Source organism: Sarcophilus harrisii, chromosome 2, assembly GCF_902635505.1.
Source record: "Sarcophilus harrisii chromosome 2, mSarHar1.11, whole genome shotgun sequence".
Classification (NCBI taxonomy): domain Eukaryota; kingdom Metazoa; phylum Chordata; class Mammalia; order Dasyuromorphia; family Dasyuridae; genus Sarcophilus; species Sarcophilus harrisii.
Window position 1 is genome coordinate 634531244 of NC_045427.1, and position 17318 is coordinate 634548561.

At 35.1% G+C, this 17318-nt stretch overlaps 1 protein-coding gene across 1 annotated transcript in view; it reads right to left on the minus strand.

The window, feature by feature from the left end:
• Window positions 1–17318, minus strand: part of MYPN (myopalladin) — a 100638-nt gene that overhangs the window by 54312 nt on the left and 29008 nt on the right. The window contains exons 3-4 of the mRNA XM_003755025.4: window positions 3353–3528; window positions 2300–2351 (exon numbers count right to left, since the gene is read on the minus strand). Of these exons, the coding sequence (XP_003755073.1) occupies window positions 2300–2351; window positions 3353–3528 (228 nt within the window). The remainder of the gene's footprint in view (window positions 1–2299; window positions 2352–3352; window positions 3529–17318) is intronic.

Consider the following 17318-nt stretch of genomic DNA (forward strand, 5'->3'; position numbering starts at 1 on the left):
CTTTGAAAAGAAGCTTTGGGTTACCTTTCTTTTGATTTCTAGTTTCACTTGTAGTTAGGATAGGCTGAATCTGTGCTTTCAATGCTATTGAAAATGCCCTAGTTTAGGATATTTCCTCTATCATTGCGGGCTGACACTTTCTAGATGACTTAGGAGAATCCATTGCCAGCAAGACTGAGAAGCTCAGTGATTTGCTTATAGTTCCATAGTCAGTATATGTCAGAGGTTTATACACTATACTGCAATTGGTTCAGTTTGTCCAGTAACAGATCAACTCATTGGTCATCGGACTAGAATCTTATTTTTAGAGCACAAACACATTACTATGATATTGTTTTATTTTTTTTAATATTCTGTACTCTCTCTTTTAGGACAACCAGGTGGCATAGTGAATAGAGTGCCAGTCTGCAGTCAGGAAGACCTGAGTTGAAATCTGTCTTCAGATATTTAATTTGTGTGTGACATTGGAACACTAATTTATCCTTGTTTATTACAATTTCCTCATCCTGTAAAATGGGCAGGAGAAGGAAATGGCAAAAAACTGCTAAGAAAACCCCAAATGGGGTCACAAAGAGTTGGACGTGACTGAATAATAAACCCCTTCTTTTGCCATTCTATCACACACATTACAAAAGCAGCTTACATCAAATTGAAGATGACATTTTATATTTTCCTTTGGTTCTTGAAGTGTCAAATACATTCAAAATGTGTCATTTAATGGTGAGCTTCTCCACACTAACTTAGCCTTGTTTTTAGTCTGTTGCTAAGATTATCTCAGATATCTGGTTTGTTAGAATCTTTTGTTTAAAATTTTCTTTTTGTATGCATGTGAACTTAACAATCATAAACAAAGACAAACATATTAACATATAAAGAAAAGGAAGAAACTATAATGTTTGTTTTCTTATGTAATTTGTTTTTTTTTTTTTTAAGAATCCACACACCCACATACACCAATAAAATATTCTTCCTGGCATAAACTTTCAAAATTTGTGTTCCACTGGCATAAACTTTGGGAACTTGTGTTACAAGGAGGCATCAGAGCAAGACTTCTATTGAGGTGACAATACAAAGGCTAAAGCCTTAGTACTTGTGCATTGCTTTTTAATTTAAACTTTCCATTCTTTTTCATTTCTATGAGATAGGCAGAGTGAGTGATATTATTCCTGTTTTGTAGATTAGAAAATTGAAGTTTAGATAAGTTAACTTTCTTTCCCTAGTTAGTAATGTCAATAATTAAAAATGAGTAATTAGTAATGAAGTCAGCCTAAAAACTCAGGTCTTTTGAATTTTGGCCCAATATTCTTAGGTCAAGTCCTAGACCACATTGCTTCGAATGAATGGGACCTAGTGAATGGAACAATTATAACAGATAAAAGCTCAGAAAAGACAAAAGCAAAATCATCACTGAATTGCTTTGCTTAGCAATTCAAGAGAATGCTGTAACAGGCAGCATGGGTAGGGGAGCCAGTTTTGGATTCAGCCACCTGGATATATTCTAGCTCCTTGGCTAGATTTTGGCAAGTCATTTAATCTTGTCATGACCTGGTCCAAAAATCTGGATTGGTAGAGAGAGTTCCATTCTTGGAATTCCCTATACCAATGAGATCCCAGATTCAGGTTTTTGATGATTATAATAGCTAGATCTTCGATTAATATTATTTTATTTTAGTTCTTGGGCATTTTTCTTCTGGGCTGTACAACAACACTTTTATCAAGTAAAAAAGTTTTCCTTATGGATTTCCAGGCTAGAAGTAGTAAACTTATTCTTCAATAACCTCTTCATTTTTTCAAATGGGAAAACTGAAGCCAAGAGAAATTCAGCATCTTGTCTAAGATCACACACCATGATTCAAGATTTTCTAGATGATTCAAAGTCATTCTTGGTTCTTGATCTTGTTGTTACTATTGCTGAATCAGAAAAGATCAAGCAGTTGCAGTATAAAGATCATTTGTTCTCCCTTGCATGTTTTATATTTATGTTGTTATTTGTCTTATAGAGGAAATATTAATATTAGTCTGATAACTAAGCCAAAGGAATAAAAGAGCAACACAGCTAATTGTTTATTCATCTGATACAGTCTAACTCTCTCTTTTGAGATCAGATAGCTCTGAACCTGCATTAATCTATCTTTTAAATTACAGATTTCAAATTTCATTTGAGTAAAATAAAACAAAAACGAAACTAAGAAGGAAACAATTGATGGGTTTTTTTTTGTTTTAGTTTGCATGAAAACTAAGAAATGAGCATGTAGTCAGCAAAATGAAAAGTTTCAAAAATCAATTAAATTAGCATTACCGATTCATATCTTCTTTACTAATATCCCCGTCAGAGTCAGATGATGAAGCACCTGGGAAAGGAAGAAGAGAAAGAAGAGGTTTTTATCCTAATTCCTTAAATTGATTTACAAACAATTTAAGATCAGTATTTCTTAACCAAGAGGCAGTAGAGAGAAAGCTGGCTCTGAATTCAGGAAGACCTGTTTCAGGTCTGGCCTCTGGCATATTCTGATTGTGTGTGAGGAAATACTTGGGCTCTCAGGATATTCTCTAAGAGAAGTGAATTATCCATTTGTGGAGAGAGAGAGAACGCTGCACACTGGGAGTTCTCTACCTACACTAACAAAATCCATCTCCTGACAGAGCTTAAAACAACTGCCTTAACATTACAGTTTTTCTATGTTTAAACCTGTAATGAAACTTGTTGAGGAAGGAGTTTCATTAGATTAGCCAGCCACAGGGTGTTGCTCTGAAAAGAAATGACATTCACTAATGTTGGTAATTCACGTTAGTCCATAAATCACAGGTTTTAGAAAGAAAGGACTTAAAGTAGATTTCAAATATTGTAGTTGTGTGCCCCTCGATATAGTCTTAGTATTAATGAGGTATAGTTGATTTTTTTTTTTAAAGTAAAGATGTTTGTAGTCCTTTGGCCAAAACCAGAAAAACAGTAGCAGCAAAATGTTAGCAACATTACCAAAGCTCTGATATTTGGCTTATTGATAATTCAGACATAGAATACATGTCAGCCTATTAAGGTTAGGGTTAGGATTAGGGTTAGAAAAAACCTCTGAAGAGGTGATGTCAGATTTCCAAACTGACTCATTACCTATTTGTTAAAGAGCTATCCCCAGAGAAAGTTCAAGGTTTTAGAGAAACCTTTATAAAAATTTAGAGGATTTAAAAAGCCAAAAGCAAATCTTAAATTAGAAATATAATAAAATGAGTAGAATTTTATTGCAGAACTCACTAATATATAGTGAATAATATATATGAATTATATTGCATCATGTAGAATTATATTGCAGAACTCACCAATACTGCTCAATAAAAACATGTTCATTTTTTTTACCTTCTATATAAATTTCTGCAGAAGTTGAATCTGTCCCATAGATGTTAGAAGCAAAACATGAATAACGCCCTGTGTCATCCTCAAAGGCTTCAGTGATGGTCAGAGAGTGTAGGTTTCCTGCCTGAGTGATTTGAACATCAGGCGAGTTTTCCAATTCCTTCCCTTCACAGTACCACCTATAAGAGAAGAGAGGGCTGTCTGTCACAGAGTCCAGCTGAAGGGACCCCCTAGGGCAAGATCAACCAGGAATCAAAATACTAAATAGCTAGATTCATCATTGATGGTATTATTATGATGATAAGAAGAGAATGTTCAATTATGTAGCATTGATACCGGCGAACAAGTTACTTATGGGATTAAAAAATCCTTCTTCCTAAGATTAGCACAAGCCTTAAAGAAGGCTCAAGAGTCAAGCAAATTAAAGGATAGATACGTTTATGGATCAATTCTTTAAATAACTTCAAGGGCTTTATTTTCTGCAATGAACAAAAACTTTTAAATCTGATCAGGAGATAATATAAAAGTCAAAGCTAAATAATGTAGATAACTATTTAATTCTTAAAAACTCCAATGGAATTCTGTTTATTACATTTGAGGTGGCAAAACAAATGAATTGTGGAACTTCTGTCAATAGAGTAAAGCAAGACATGATTGTAAGGATTCTAGATCTATGTAGATCTTAGATCTAGAAGAACTTCAGAGATCTAGACGTTCTTAATTTATATATGTGTGTGTGTGTGTGTGTGTGTGTGTGTATAAATATATATATAAATAAAAATATAAATATATATATATATATATATATATTTAAGTCCATAAACTTGGAGGGGAAAATCATTTCAAAATTATGTTTCCTTTGTAATTGATGTATTTTATTTCACTCATTTAAAATATTATTCTGAAAAGAGATTCATAGGCTTTACAAGGTTGCAAAAGAAGGTGCAAGAAAATATAGAAAAAGTTAAGAACTTCTAATTAGTCCAACCTTCTCATTTTATAGATTAAAAAAAACCTAAAGTCTAGAAAGATCAAGTTATTCCTAAAGTTCACATAAGTCTGACTCCAAATTCAGTTTTCATTTTTGAAGCACAGCTTCAGGTGTTGCCTCCTGGCCCTGTTCCTGGTTCCTAGACTTGGAAACAGGGCCACAGACGTATTCTACTATTTTTCTCTAAGACAAATCCTCCTATGCCCTTGATTCCCTTCCAAAAATGTTGTTCTAGAACAGTAGTTCTCAAACTTTATTATTGAGGAAGTATCCAAAGAGTTTTTGTTTAGATGAGTCATATTTATAGATATTTACTATATTAGAAATGAAAATTAATTTTGAATGTGTAGATCCTCTGAAAGGCTTTCAGAGACCCCCAGGATTCTCTGGACCATACTTTGAGAATCACTGATCTAGTACTTATCATCATCCTTCTTATATGCTTCTTTAACTTGTTACTCACCTCTAGTTCCTTCCTTATGAAACATGTTCTAACTTCCTTTAAAAAAATAGATATTCCTTTTCCTTTCTCCAACGATAGAAATCTTACCTGTGTTTTTATAAACAAGATTCTCTTTCGCACTCAGATTTTGTTTTTAACTTAAGCTTATTTTAGGGCTATCTGCTGACATGTGTTTTCTTTAGTGGACTGGATGCCACCTACTAAATCATGACTACTAGACGTATTGCTTTCTGAAGCTAGATGACATATTGATTTCTCTTTCCCTACATATACTACATATTAATATATTAAATTACTTTGTTTGAAGCTATAACTCAGGGAAACTGGTCAGGGACTCCTGAAAACCCCTTAGGATATTATTGACTCCAACTTGAGGAATTACCATAGTATAATAAATAAAGGGTTGTATTTGTATAAGAAAAACCTTTTGAATCTTAGCTATGACACTTAGTAGTTGTGTGACCTGGACAAAACTCCAAACCATTGCAACAGCCTCCTGAGTTTATGAAGGGTTCTGAAGGCCCCAGGAGGCTGTTGAGGCTCAGATGGCATTCTAAACATCTTAAGTGTAATTTTAAAAATTAATTTTAAAGCTTAGCTATTAAGATCTAACTATTAAGTTTAGAAAATAAAACAGCACAACATGAACATAGATAGCTAGAACTTGGGTTTCTTATGTGACATGTACACGAAATTAAGGTATTTTATACAGGAGTCCCTAATGTCTTAGTGCTGCTTTAAGTGGCTGATTTTAAAGAATTATACTGTGTATTCTTAGCTAGATAGATAAATAAACGGGTACAAAAAATGTATATGTTATAGATTCAGAAAATGGAGGTTAGAGGTATAATGATATAATGATAGCCTTGGGTCAAATAGCCTGAAGGTTAGTCCTGAATAATGGTCACTTGTACTTTTGTATTAAATTATTATTGAGTCATTCATGACTTGCTTAGTTAAATAATATAAATGTGTAAAAATCAAAATCTCTAGGCAAGGTGGCTGCCAGAGAGGGAGACTGAAGCTGGTAGATCACTTGAGTTACTAGTTGTAGAGTACTAAGCTGATTTGTTCTCCACACTAAGGCTGGCACCAATATGTTGATCAAGGGGTCACTGTTCTATCTAAACGTGAATGAAGTGGCCTAGGTTGTAAATAGAGCTGGTCAAAATTCCTGTGGCAATTAGTAGTGGGATCCGGTCTGTGAATAGACACTCTAAATCCTACGTGGGTAAGGGAAGGAGATTTGTCTCACAAGAAAAGAAAATCAAAATCAATGACTGATTGACCTGTTTTCCCAATAATCTAACTTTATTTATTTCCCAATGTACATATTCCTTAAAGTCCATAAACATGCTTTCCTCGTTCTCAAATTGATCCCTTATATTTCTCTCCTGTGGAATGCCCCTCCTCTTTGGGCAGAACCTGCCTTTAAGACTCAGCTGAAATTCTTCATGAATCTTTCTAGTCCTCAGTGATTTCTTCCTTCTCTAAATGCTCACTGTATTCATAGTCTACATTTGATACTTCCTAGCACTTAGATGCCATAGGGTTAAACTCTTAAAATTGTTACCCATATTGTTTCCCAGCTAACGGTATGTTGGCAGGGCTCTATCTTTGACCCTGTTTTGTTCAACATTTTTGTCAATACTCGGATGAAAGCACAGATGGCATCTTTATCCATTTTGTGGAAGACAGATGACATGAAGCTTGGTTCCATATTAGATAGCAAAACTACCATCCAAAAATATTCTGACAATCTGGAAGACTGGACCATATTTAATAGCCATAATGAAATCATTTAATAGGGATAAATACAAGGTCTTGCATTTGGGTTAAAATGAATAGCATCATTCCAGAAGGGATAGACATGGTTAGACAACAGTTCATAAGAAAACATTTGCATGTTTTGGTGTCCTGCAAGTCTCATGTGCACCAGCAGTGTGATATGGCAACCAAAGAAGTAACATGATCAGGAGAAAAATTTGGAAAACAAGGTTTTGCAAGGATGGGTTCTGAAAACTATCTTTGCTTGAATTTTGAAAAATAAAAATCTATTATTAGTTAATTTTTTAATAGTGTAAGGGAGGGAGGGAAGGGAGGGATTTTTGAAGGAAGGGAGAATTTTTATTTTTTCTTTAGCATAGCTCCAGGCACATAAGTTAAGTTCTCAGTAAATGCTTTTTGATTGCTTGATTAAGTGATTTGGCGTGATTTAATCTATTTCAATAACTTCACCTAACAACTCATTTTCCATGAATATGTCACTGGCTAAGAGAATTATTTGATCAGAGGCCAATTCTTCGTATACAAAATAAAGTGTCTTGAAAATCTTTTAAAAAATAAAAGAAGTGACATGATCTGAGGCCAACAGAATTACAGTGTCCAAAGGAAGATAGATATTTTGGCCACAGTCTGCCTTCTTAGTCTGATCTGATTGTGCATCTTGTGTGAATTGTTATTAAAGGACATGGACAAATATGTCCAGGGGAAGGAGGCCAGAAAGTTGAAGGGTTCAAAACCATGCTTATGAGAATATGATGAAGATAGTCCCCAGTAGACTGTAAAGATAGATACTTGGATGAGGTACTTATTTGTTTTAATTTGTGTGATGATGCTACATTCAGAGGTGAACTTGGTGGAATAGGATGCTATGTAAAACTTGCTTTAAGTCTGAGCTCACTCTCTCTAGGGCTGAGGATGGTACCTCTTTCAGCTTGTTGCTGAATTGAACTGGAAATATTAGCCTAAATAAGAGGGAAGTTACAGTGACATGATCATTAACTTCAAATACCTGAACAGTTATCATTTGGAAGTAATATTAAACATATTCTTGGATCCTGAGGGTTGAACATCATCCAGTGGACAGAGATAACAGTGAAGTAGATTTCAGTTCAATGTAAGGAAGAACTTCTTTATGATTAGAGCTGTTAAAAATGGCATGGATTGCTTTTGTAGGTAATAATTACCCATCCAGGCCCACTTGCAGTTGTTAATATAGATCTCTATTCTTTGTCTTTCTGAGTTTGTTCTTTTCTGTTTTTAGTTGAAAGAACATTAGAATAGGTTGCACCATGAGATGATTGAAGCCCGTTCCAATGATTTTGTAGAGAGCCATCTACATCCAGAGAGAGGATTGTGGGAACTGAATGTGGATCACAACATAACATTCTCACTCTTTTTGATGTTGTTCGCTTGCTTCCCTTTTTGATCTAATTTTTCTTGTGCAACAAGAGAATTGTACAAATATGTTTACACATATTTATGTGTAAATTCAATATATAGTGAATATACTGAATTGCTTGCCATCTAGGGGAGAGGGTAGGGGGAAGGAAGTGAAAATCTGAAACACAAGGCTATGTAAGGGTTAATGTTGAAAAATTGTCTGTGCATGTTTTGAAAACAAAAAGTTTTATTTTAAAAATAGGTTGCATCTTCCTAAGTTTCACAAGAGTCAGGAGATAGAGTTGCTTGAGGATTGGTAGCTGGAGCCTATGCCAGATTTTGCAGACAGCTAGAAGTCGTGAGCACTTGTGTTGCCTAGCCAAGATATGGACCAAAGGCATCTAAGAGGGAGCGACAGTAACTCATCCATTGACTGCCACATTCAGAAGTGAACTTGGTGGGAAAGAATGCTATATGGAAACTAAGTATGAGCTCACTTTCAGATGGAGATAATGCGGGGAAAAGCATTCCTCTTAGGTATTGAGTAGAGGGAAAATTCTGTTTGTATTTCTGTTCTTGCTCTGAATTTTCAGTAAATAACCCTTTTGGAAAAGCTAATTGGTATTAACTGATTAAATAAAAATAGCTAATACCTAGCAGTTGACTTTGGGGAGAGCACGAGCACACTGGGCTAGATGGTGTTAGAGAAAAACAACTTCCAAACAGTCAAGGGTATTCCCTCCGGAGGAGATACAGCTTTGCTCTGGAGGACCCAACTTATTGGCATGAGTGGAAAAAAGGAAGAGAACTTCCTGAGTCTATAAATGTTATCATTATATGTCAATAGATATAAGAGAAAAGTTGAAGATAATTTCAAGGTTTAGAAATTGGGTAACTAGAAGAATGGTGGCATCCTCAACAGAAATAGGGAAGCTGATGAGGGGTAATGATGGAAAAAAGATAATGAGCTCAATTTTGAACACATATTTGAGATCTCTGTAGAATATTCAATTGGAGACATGCAGCAGTGATTAATGATACAGTATATGAACTGAGAAAGACTAAATCTGACTCTATTGATCTGGCTGTTGTATGAACTGAGATAATTTAATTTATAGGAGCTGTTGTGATTATCAAGAGAAGGAATATTAAGGGAGAAGAGAAGGCCCAGGAGAGAGCCCTGGGAAAAATCCCCAAAAAGACAATGAATTATAGATGATGAATCAGCAAAAAAAGGCTGAGAAGGAATGATCAGGCAGATGGAGCTATAGAAAAGAGTGAAAGCAGCATCACAAAAAATCAAATACAAGGTCAGAGTTTGAAGGACTTGATAAATTTTGCAGAAAGATCAAAAAGGATAAGAACTGAGAAAAGGCTATTAAATTAGTCAATTAAGAGATCAAAGGTAGCCTCTTGGGGAATGGAGGGGTGTTCAGTTGAAAGATGAAGTTGGAAGCCAGATTGCAAAAGGTTCAGAAGTGAGAGGGGCTATGTGTGAGAAAAGTAAAGGCTGTGTGTAAAAATGGTTTTTTCTAGGAGTTAAGCTGTGAATGAGTTTAAGGGGTTGGCAGAATTCAATCAAGGTATTTTAAAGATGGGAGAGATCTGGGAATTGTTATAAGCAAAAGGAAAGCAGTGAGTAGATAAAGAGAGATTGAAAATTAAGGAGAAAGAGGGATTGATCAATGTGGCAAATTCATGGAAGGATAGTTAGCATGGCAAGCATGGAAGGGCTACTTCTTCCTCTATAAAAAGAGTAAAGGATGAGAGAATGAAAATGATATTGAGGTGATTTAAAGTGTACAATGGGAAGAAACATAGCTTGGGATGGATGGCTTCAATTTATTCAGTGAAGCATGAGATATATTTCTCTTTTAAGGGCTGAGGAGGACCCATATAGATGGCAGGAAAAAGAAGATGAGGTCAGATACTGAGAAGAGTACGGTAAACTAAATCAGAGAAGAGTAAAAGTATTGGTATGTTGCTCTATGGGATTATTTAAGATTAAATAACATAAATTTGTGGTGAGTGGTGAGGCAAATGGAAAGATGGTTGGATATTATGATCAGAGGAATTTTAGGGTATGGATTATGGAGGTAGCTCATAACAGGGTCATAATGAAATTAAGAGTTTAACCTATGGGGCAGAGACAAAATAGAGAAATGTAAGGTTTTTTTTCCTGAACTTTCCCAACCCACTCCTCTAAAAATACTTTTAAAAGTGTGTCAGTCTTAATTCTGAGCAGGATCACTAAGAAGACATCACAGTGAGTCATTTTTCCAGCCCAAGGTTACTTAAAATGACTGAAATAGAAATCTGTAGATTTTGAGAAAGGGGGCTGTGCAACATGATGGAAATAGCACCAAAGGTTGACTTAGTGTCAGTATGGTAGCAGTGGCAGCAATATCCCCAAAAGATTTTTATAATCTAGAACTCTGGGATAAATCTAATAAGATGAAAATGGGTCATGGAGGGAGAGAATGACTACTCTCTCTAAGATTTTGTAAAAGACAAGTCATACATAGTTTGACGAATACTAGGTTCACATAGGGCCATGAAAGAACTAAATAGTTCAGAACAGATCAGATCAGAAGCAGATCCTAGGGAACTTCTATGCTAGGACTAGGTATCATTTAAAGAGAGGTTTCTTCTTTGTGTGTGTGTGTGTGTGTGTGTGTGTGTGTGTGTGTGTGTGAGGCAATTGGAGTTAAACAACTTGCCCAGGATCACATAGTTAGGAAATGTTAAGTGTCTGAGATGAATTTGAACTCATGCCCTTCTGACTTTGGGCCCTAGCTAAGTAAGTATTAAAACATAGACCAGGAAGTCAGTGATCAGACTATTCCCTGAATAATATCATTTTGGAAGTATGAAAAATTTACAGAAAAGCTCAAGACATTAACTCAGAAGACAATGACTTAAAAGCATCTATAAGCAATGCCTCAAAGAAAAAAATTAAGTTTGAACATAAGCCCAACAAGAATTCTAGACAAACTAAAAAAAGAGATAAAAGAGCAAGAAAAAGATTTTTAAAATCAAATAAGAATGATAGAGCAAAAAAAAAAAAAAAAAAAAAAAGAAATGGGAGCATTGCAGGAAAACTATGAAAAAAAAAAAAGCTTTGTAAAAAAGGCACCAAAATAAAAAGAAAATAACTCCTTAAAAATAAGAATTAATCAAATGATAAAAAATGTACAAAACCTTACTGAAGAAAATTACTCCTTTCAAATTCAAATAGATCAAGTGGAAACCAGTGACCCTATGAAATATCAAGAACAATAAAATAATGTCAAAAGAATGTATAAATATAAGAAGATATAAAATATCTCACAGGAAAATTACTGACTTGGAAAACAGGTTGAGGAGAGATCATTTAAGAATCATTTGATTATCTGGCAGCCATAATTACCTGGTCAAAAAAATTAGAATTAGTAGTAAAGGCTTGATCATAACTTCTAGAGGATATTCTTTTGTATCCAAATAAAAATCTCCTATTTTCCCCACCACAACTGGATGATTTTCTTCACCCAAAGAACACAGTTAGTTGCCACTGAGCTAACATGCAGACATAACATCAAAATTACTTTTTATTACTCCTCCTATATTCCTTTAACCTTGCCACTTGCTTAGAACTTTCTGAGATTTGAATCATGGTGTTTGACTATGATGATGTTAGTTTTGATGACTGATTTTCCCTCTTAATTGTATTTCTGGTATAGTTATTTAGAAATGGGTATAATAAAGGGAAAAAATAGGTTCCCAGATCCCAATAAAGCCCCATGGAATTCACATGAGCTATAGAATAGATGTAAAGAACATGTAAAATATGAACTATTAATACCATACAGTATCATTTTAATTGTTAACTCAAATCCTTACGAAGTTAATAAATACTTTTTGTGTCTAGAGAAGAAACATCTTTATATGCACAAGGATCTTGACTTAGGAACAGGCAGAATGATAAAAATACCCATAACCTTTGTCACAAACAGATAGAAAATACAACCAGCATCCACTATTGTAGCTTTAGAAACAATTAAAAGTGCTTGCATGAACTGCTCAGAAATAACAAAGATCATGCATCTTTTAGACTTCATTACAACTTGTTCAGCTGTAGTGAAGATTTTGGAGGTTGTGAAAACATATTGGTTTTGAACACCTGCCTGTTTATATGTCAGGAAATGCTTTCATAGAAATACTCTGACAGATTGCCTTGTTTTTAGGGATTTAAATTCTCAGGACATAGGGTGGCAGTGGATGCCAGAAGTGATTCATAAGTAATCAGACAGAAATGAGTCAAATGATTTGGAAAATATATACACTCATCCGAAGGATAAAGAATAATCCATCTCCAATCAGCCAAGAGGATAGAATCTAGGTCTGCTCATTTGACTGGCTATTAAGTAACAACTCATTAAGCTGGTATGCAGAAGATACCAGAGGTACATAGTTCTCAGATGCTAATCCTCTCTAATTGCACACCTCTGTCCTGCTGTTAAGGCTATTTCTTACCTGTAACCTGAATTGCTGCCTGGATAAATATTATAAACTTTAAATTCAGGATTTCAAAATCTAATTTAAAATGCATGATTGTGGCCTGCTACTGATAAAGATTATTAATAAAAGAATAGATAATAAAATGTAGTATAAGCATGTTAAGACAGGATCAATACAATCTCAAATTACTCAACCAAGCATTCCCTTTGCATTTCAACAAATTGATAGAAAAACAGGAAGACAAGGAAGCAGAGGAAAAACTTGCAATGAGATTAATTTGGCCAACTTGGTTTAAAAATGTCTCAAATCTTAACCTTACCTAAAATTAGTTGTATTAAACAGGCATATTTCCACATATCTCCAGGCTCCTAAATATCGCCTCTATATGAAAAATTCCCTTAGACCTTCCTGAGTTGCCATTTGGATGTTCAGTTTTGTTTACACACACTTCAAAGACATGTTAGGTTTTTTTTTTTTTTTTTTGATAGTGTCTTTCATTTTAGTTCCTAGTTTATTAGTGTCTTTTTGGTTAGAGAGCTGCTTAATTAATAGAATTCGAATTTTCAGGCCTCTATGTCTTCTCTAAACACAAAAAAATGAAAAATCTGATGTTTCTTATATATTTAGATCTATCATGTGTTCTTCCAGTTAATATTATAGGTAATATTTGAAAAGTAACAACACTAATAATAATAATAATAATAATAGTTTTTTATATAGTGCTTTAAGTTTATAAGGCGTTTTACAGATATTATCTCATTTTATCCTCACAAAACACGAGGAAGGTGCTATTATTATCTGTATCCTACAATAGGCAATTACATAATAAGAAAACTATCTCTTCATCACCCATGCAGTTCTAAGCATTAACTAAAGGGAGAACAATGTGAACTTTATGAAAATCCACTAGGATTTATGAGAGGGTATTAGCACTTAGGGCAAGGTCAGCTATAGAAAACTTGATAAATAGGTTAAATTTAGCTATACTTCCCCTGTAAGACCTTCTCTTTCATTCCTAGGAGCCTTGTGCCCTCCTGTGTGATTTGTCTTCCTACAAACCCTCTTCATCCTAATATGGCATCCTATTCTAATCTAATTTCCCTAAGTAGAGCCCTTCTCAATTCCTTTTTTTATTAACATTTACCTTTCTTGTAGCTCAGCTTCTTTAAGGCCCACTTCCTTCATAGTCCACTAAATTAGCTAATATATATACATAGATGTTAGTAAATTCATATTTTGCCTTTCATAAGCAAAATAAATGCATTTTCAGAATATCAGAACATCAATATTTGGAATATGTTTATATACTCAAAGACAGCCAAAGGATGATCCCAATGTAAGAGTTTCAAATAAACCACCAGAAATGAGTCAAATGGTTTGAAATAGAGGGACACATTCAACTGATAAAGAAGAATTCAGCCTCGATCAGTCCAGAGTGCCTATGTTAATTTCAAGTACTGGGGTAAAAAAGAGATTTTCAGGTAGATAGATCTACAAAATTACACTCTAGAGATATTCTGCCATCAGATACAGTTTTGTATGGAAACACTGTTAATAGAAGAAAAAGTTATTAATGATACAAGTGATTAAAGTTGTAATAAGTCAATAAGATGATAATTACATACAGTATCTTCAATTGCTCTCAATACCTGGCTATGCAATTTTAACTTAGAACAACAATGGAAGAAAAAAAAGTCATTAAAAATACAGTTTTATTCAAAGAAGGGGTAAGAATATGAAGGGAGATGAATTCTAAATGTCTTTATCAGGGACCTTCTAGATTAAATGAGATAATCTTATGCAATAGAACTAGTTCAGTGGTTGTTACACTCAACCCTAATTTCTTCCTTTAGTTTTTCCTCAGTACTGCTACTCACAATGAGAAAGATTAAAGTTCTTTAGCATCACAGTGAGAAAGCTGTAGCTGTGCCAAGCAGGCATCTGCTTCTATTGAAAGTTCATTCGTGCTGCTTAAGGTTACATGAGAATAAACATACTTTTGAATGTTCCAGCTGTACATTCTTAGGAGGAATAGATGTGGGTGAGGGGGAGAAAGAGGAAATCATAACTATTTGCTGAGAATTCCTGTAAACCCTTTCATCTGTGGGGAACTAATGTGGTCTCATAAAATTATATGGCCAAGTTTAACACAGTTTTTTAAAAAGCTAATATTGACAAGTATTTGTAAATGTGTTTTTGGTCTCATTTTGACATTGGATACATGAACACAAAAAATAAAATTCCTTATTGAAATGAATTTTTTCCTTCTAATCCATTTTCTAAAGTCTTAGGTAAGAGTCTTAGAGACAGATGGTATTTTTCATCACCCCTGAAAATCTAAGGCCAGGACAAATTCAGGGAATGCACAGCTAAAAAGATAGTGCCTTAAATATAATAATGATTGATGGAGTGCTTGTAACAAGGCCTGATAAATGGCATGTGTCTGGAACCTTGTAAATCTAAAAAAAAGAGTTTCAAATCAAAAAAGAAGGAGGAGGGAGGAAACTGCTTATATATACCCACCAAAGACCAGCCACAATACATGAAGAAGAAAGACAGTAGAGACACCTAGAAATTCACAAGGGACAAAATCTAAGAAAAGGGTCAACTATAAAATCTACGGCATCAGATATCTAAATAGAGATGTACAGATCAAGATGAACTGAAATAATAATAGTAATAGTTATCAGTATATAATGCATTAAGGTTTACAAAGTGCTTTACAAATATTATCTTGTGGAGGTCTTAATGTGAGAAGGCAAATTTGAGTTTAGAGGTATTTTCTTACTGTGACTAGGGACATGGGGTCGATGCTGTATATAGCTCTAGTGGAGTATACTTTATTCAAAAGATACAAGACAGGTAAAAGGTAGGGGTGGAATATTACTATATACCAGAAAGATGTACTTTTATCATGATGCTTCACTTCTCAATAACTTTTCATTGCTTCCTGTGACTTCTAAGGCCTTGGCTAATTTGGTCTTACAGCTTTCTTTTCTGTTGTTAAGCTGGTCTCCTCACTGTTTTATTTCAATTATATACTATCTTCTTCCCTTAAATACCTTACTCCCCAGGCCTGTTACTAGTCTTGCCCTTCTAAGTCTCAGCTTGGATCAGTTATATCATCCCCTGCCTTTGCTGTCACATATGCTACTGAACAAAGCTGTAGGAAATCAAGTAAACTGAGTTAACTGGATTCATTATAAATTGATATGTAACCTCAACAGAACCTTCACTCCTGCAAGGCAATCCTTTCCTCACTCCTCCACTCTCTTCTAAACCTTTTCAGCCCTCCTCAGACCTATACTTTCCCCACCCCTTACCCTTTAAGCTGAAAACCTGGCCTCATATTTTCCTGGAAAAAAAAAATGGGGTCATTCACAAAGAGCTCCATCTTCTCCTCTCCTTATCTCAGCTCATCAGATGTCTTTTGCTACCATCTTCTTTACCCTTGTCTCACATAATGAAGTGGCCCTTCCCCTTTCCAAGAAAAGCCCCTCTACATGCACAAGTGACCCCATTTCATTCTGTCTTCTCCAGCATCATCACTCTTACTGTTCTTCAAGTTCTCTTGTTTATTAGCTGTCTCCCTATGGGAAGGTTCTCTATGTCTCCCCTCAAAAAACCTCATTTGATCCATTCAACCTTGCTAGCTGTTGTCCCATATTTTGTGGCTCAACCAGTAAGAAGTTACACTTCTTTTCTTCCTAGTCCTTTTTAAACTCTTTTTTGTCTGACTTCCACCCTCATCATACAATCAAAATTACTCTTCAGGTTTACTAATCATCTTTTAATCACCAAATTTACTCAGTTTTTAGCCTTCTTTTCCTTTCTTCAGTACTTGGTACTGTTGATCACCCTTTTCTCCTGGATACCCTATTCCCCCCCCCCCCTTTGTTTTTGGGACACTGCTGTCTTCAGGTTCTCTTCTTATCTATCTGATCTCTCAGTCTTCTCTGATGCATCTTCATCTAGGCCATATTCATTATCTAGGAACACAGGTTTCTTTCCTGGGGTCTTTCTTCTTCTCCTATATTATTCCATTTGGAGATCTCATCACTATTTCTCCTCACTACCTTCTACTTCTACTATTGCAATAGCCTAATGTTTGGTTTGACTTCCATAAGTCTCTCCCCGATCTAATCCACAAAGTGTAATTGTGAAAAGGTCCTCTCAGCTGTCAAACTGATGTTCCTAAAGCACACGTCTGATCATATCACCCCCCCCACCTCTATCAATCAACTCCAGTGACTCATCATTTATAGCCTGTCCCTCCCCTTTCCACCCTTCTTACATCTTGCATCACTACCCTCTCCCACCCTGTACTTGACAATCTAGTGATACTCTACTACTCCCCATTCCTGATTCTGAGCATTTTCTCTGGCTGTCCCCTATGCCTGGCATGTTCTCCCTCTTCATTTCCACCTCCTGATTTCCTTGGCTTTCTTCAAGTTCAAGCTGAAGTTTCACTTTCTATGAGAAGCTGTTCCCAATTCACTTTAATTCCAGTGTTTTTCCTCTGTTGACTATTTCCAATTTATCTGTACATAGCTTGTTTATACATAATGTTTGCATCTTGTCCCCCTACATTCATCATGATATGGATGTAATCCTGAGATTGCAAAAGTTATGCCAGTGAAGTATAAACCTTGGAAGTTTCACTCCCATTCCAGAAAGGCTTCTAATATAGCCCCAGCTCAACATTATATCAGTTTTCTGAGGACAAGTCTAATGAAGTGTGTAAAGGCTCATCACCACTGGGCTGGCTGCTAAGTAATTAATTTTTTGTCGATGACAATCTGTGAAAACAAGGAAAAATATCAAATTGCCTTCAGTTCTATGAAACTTTTTTC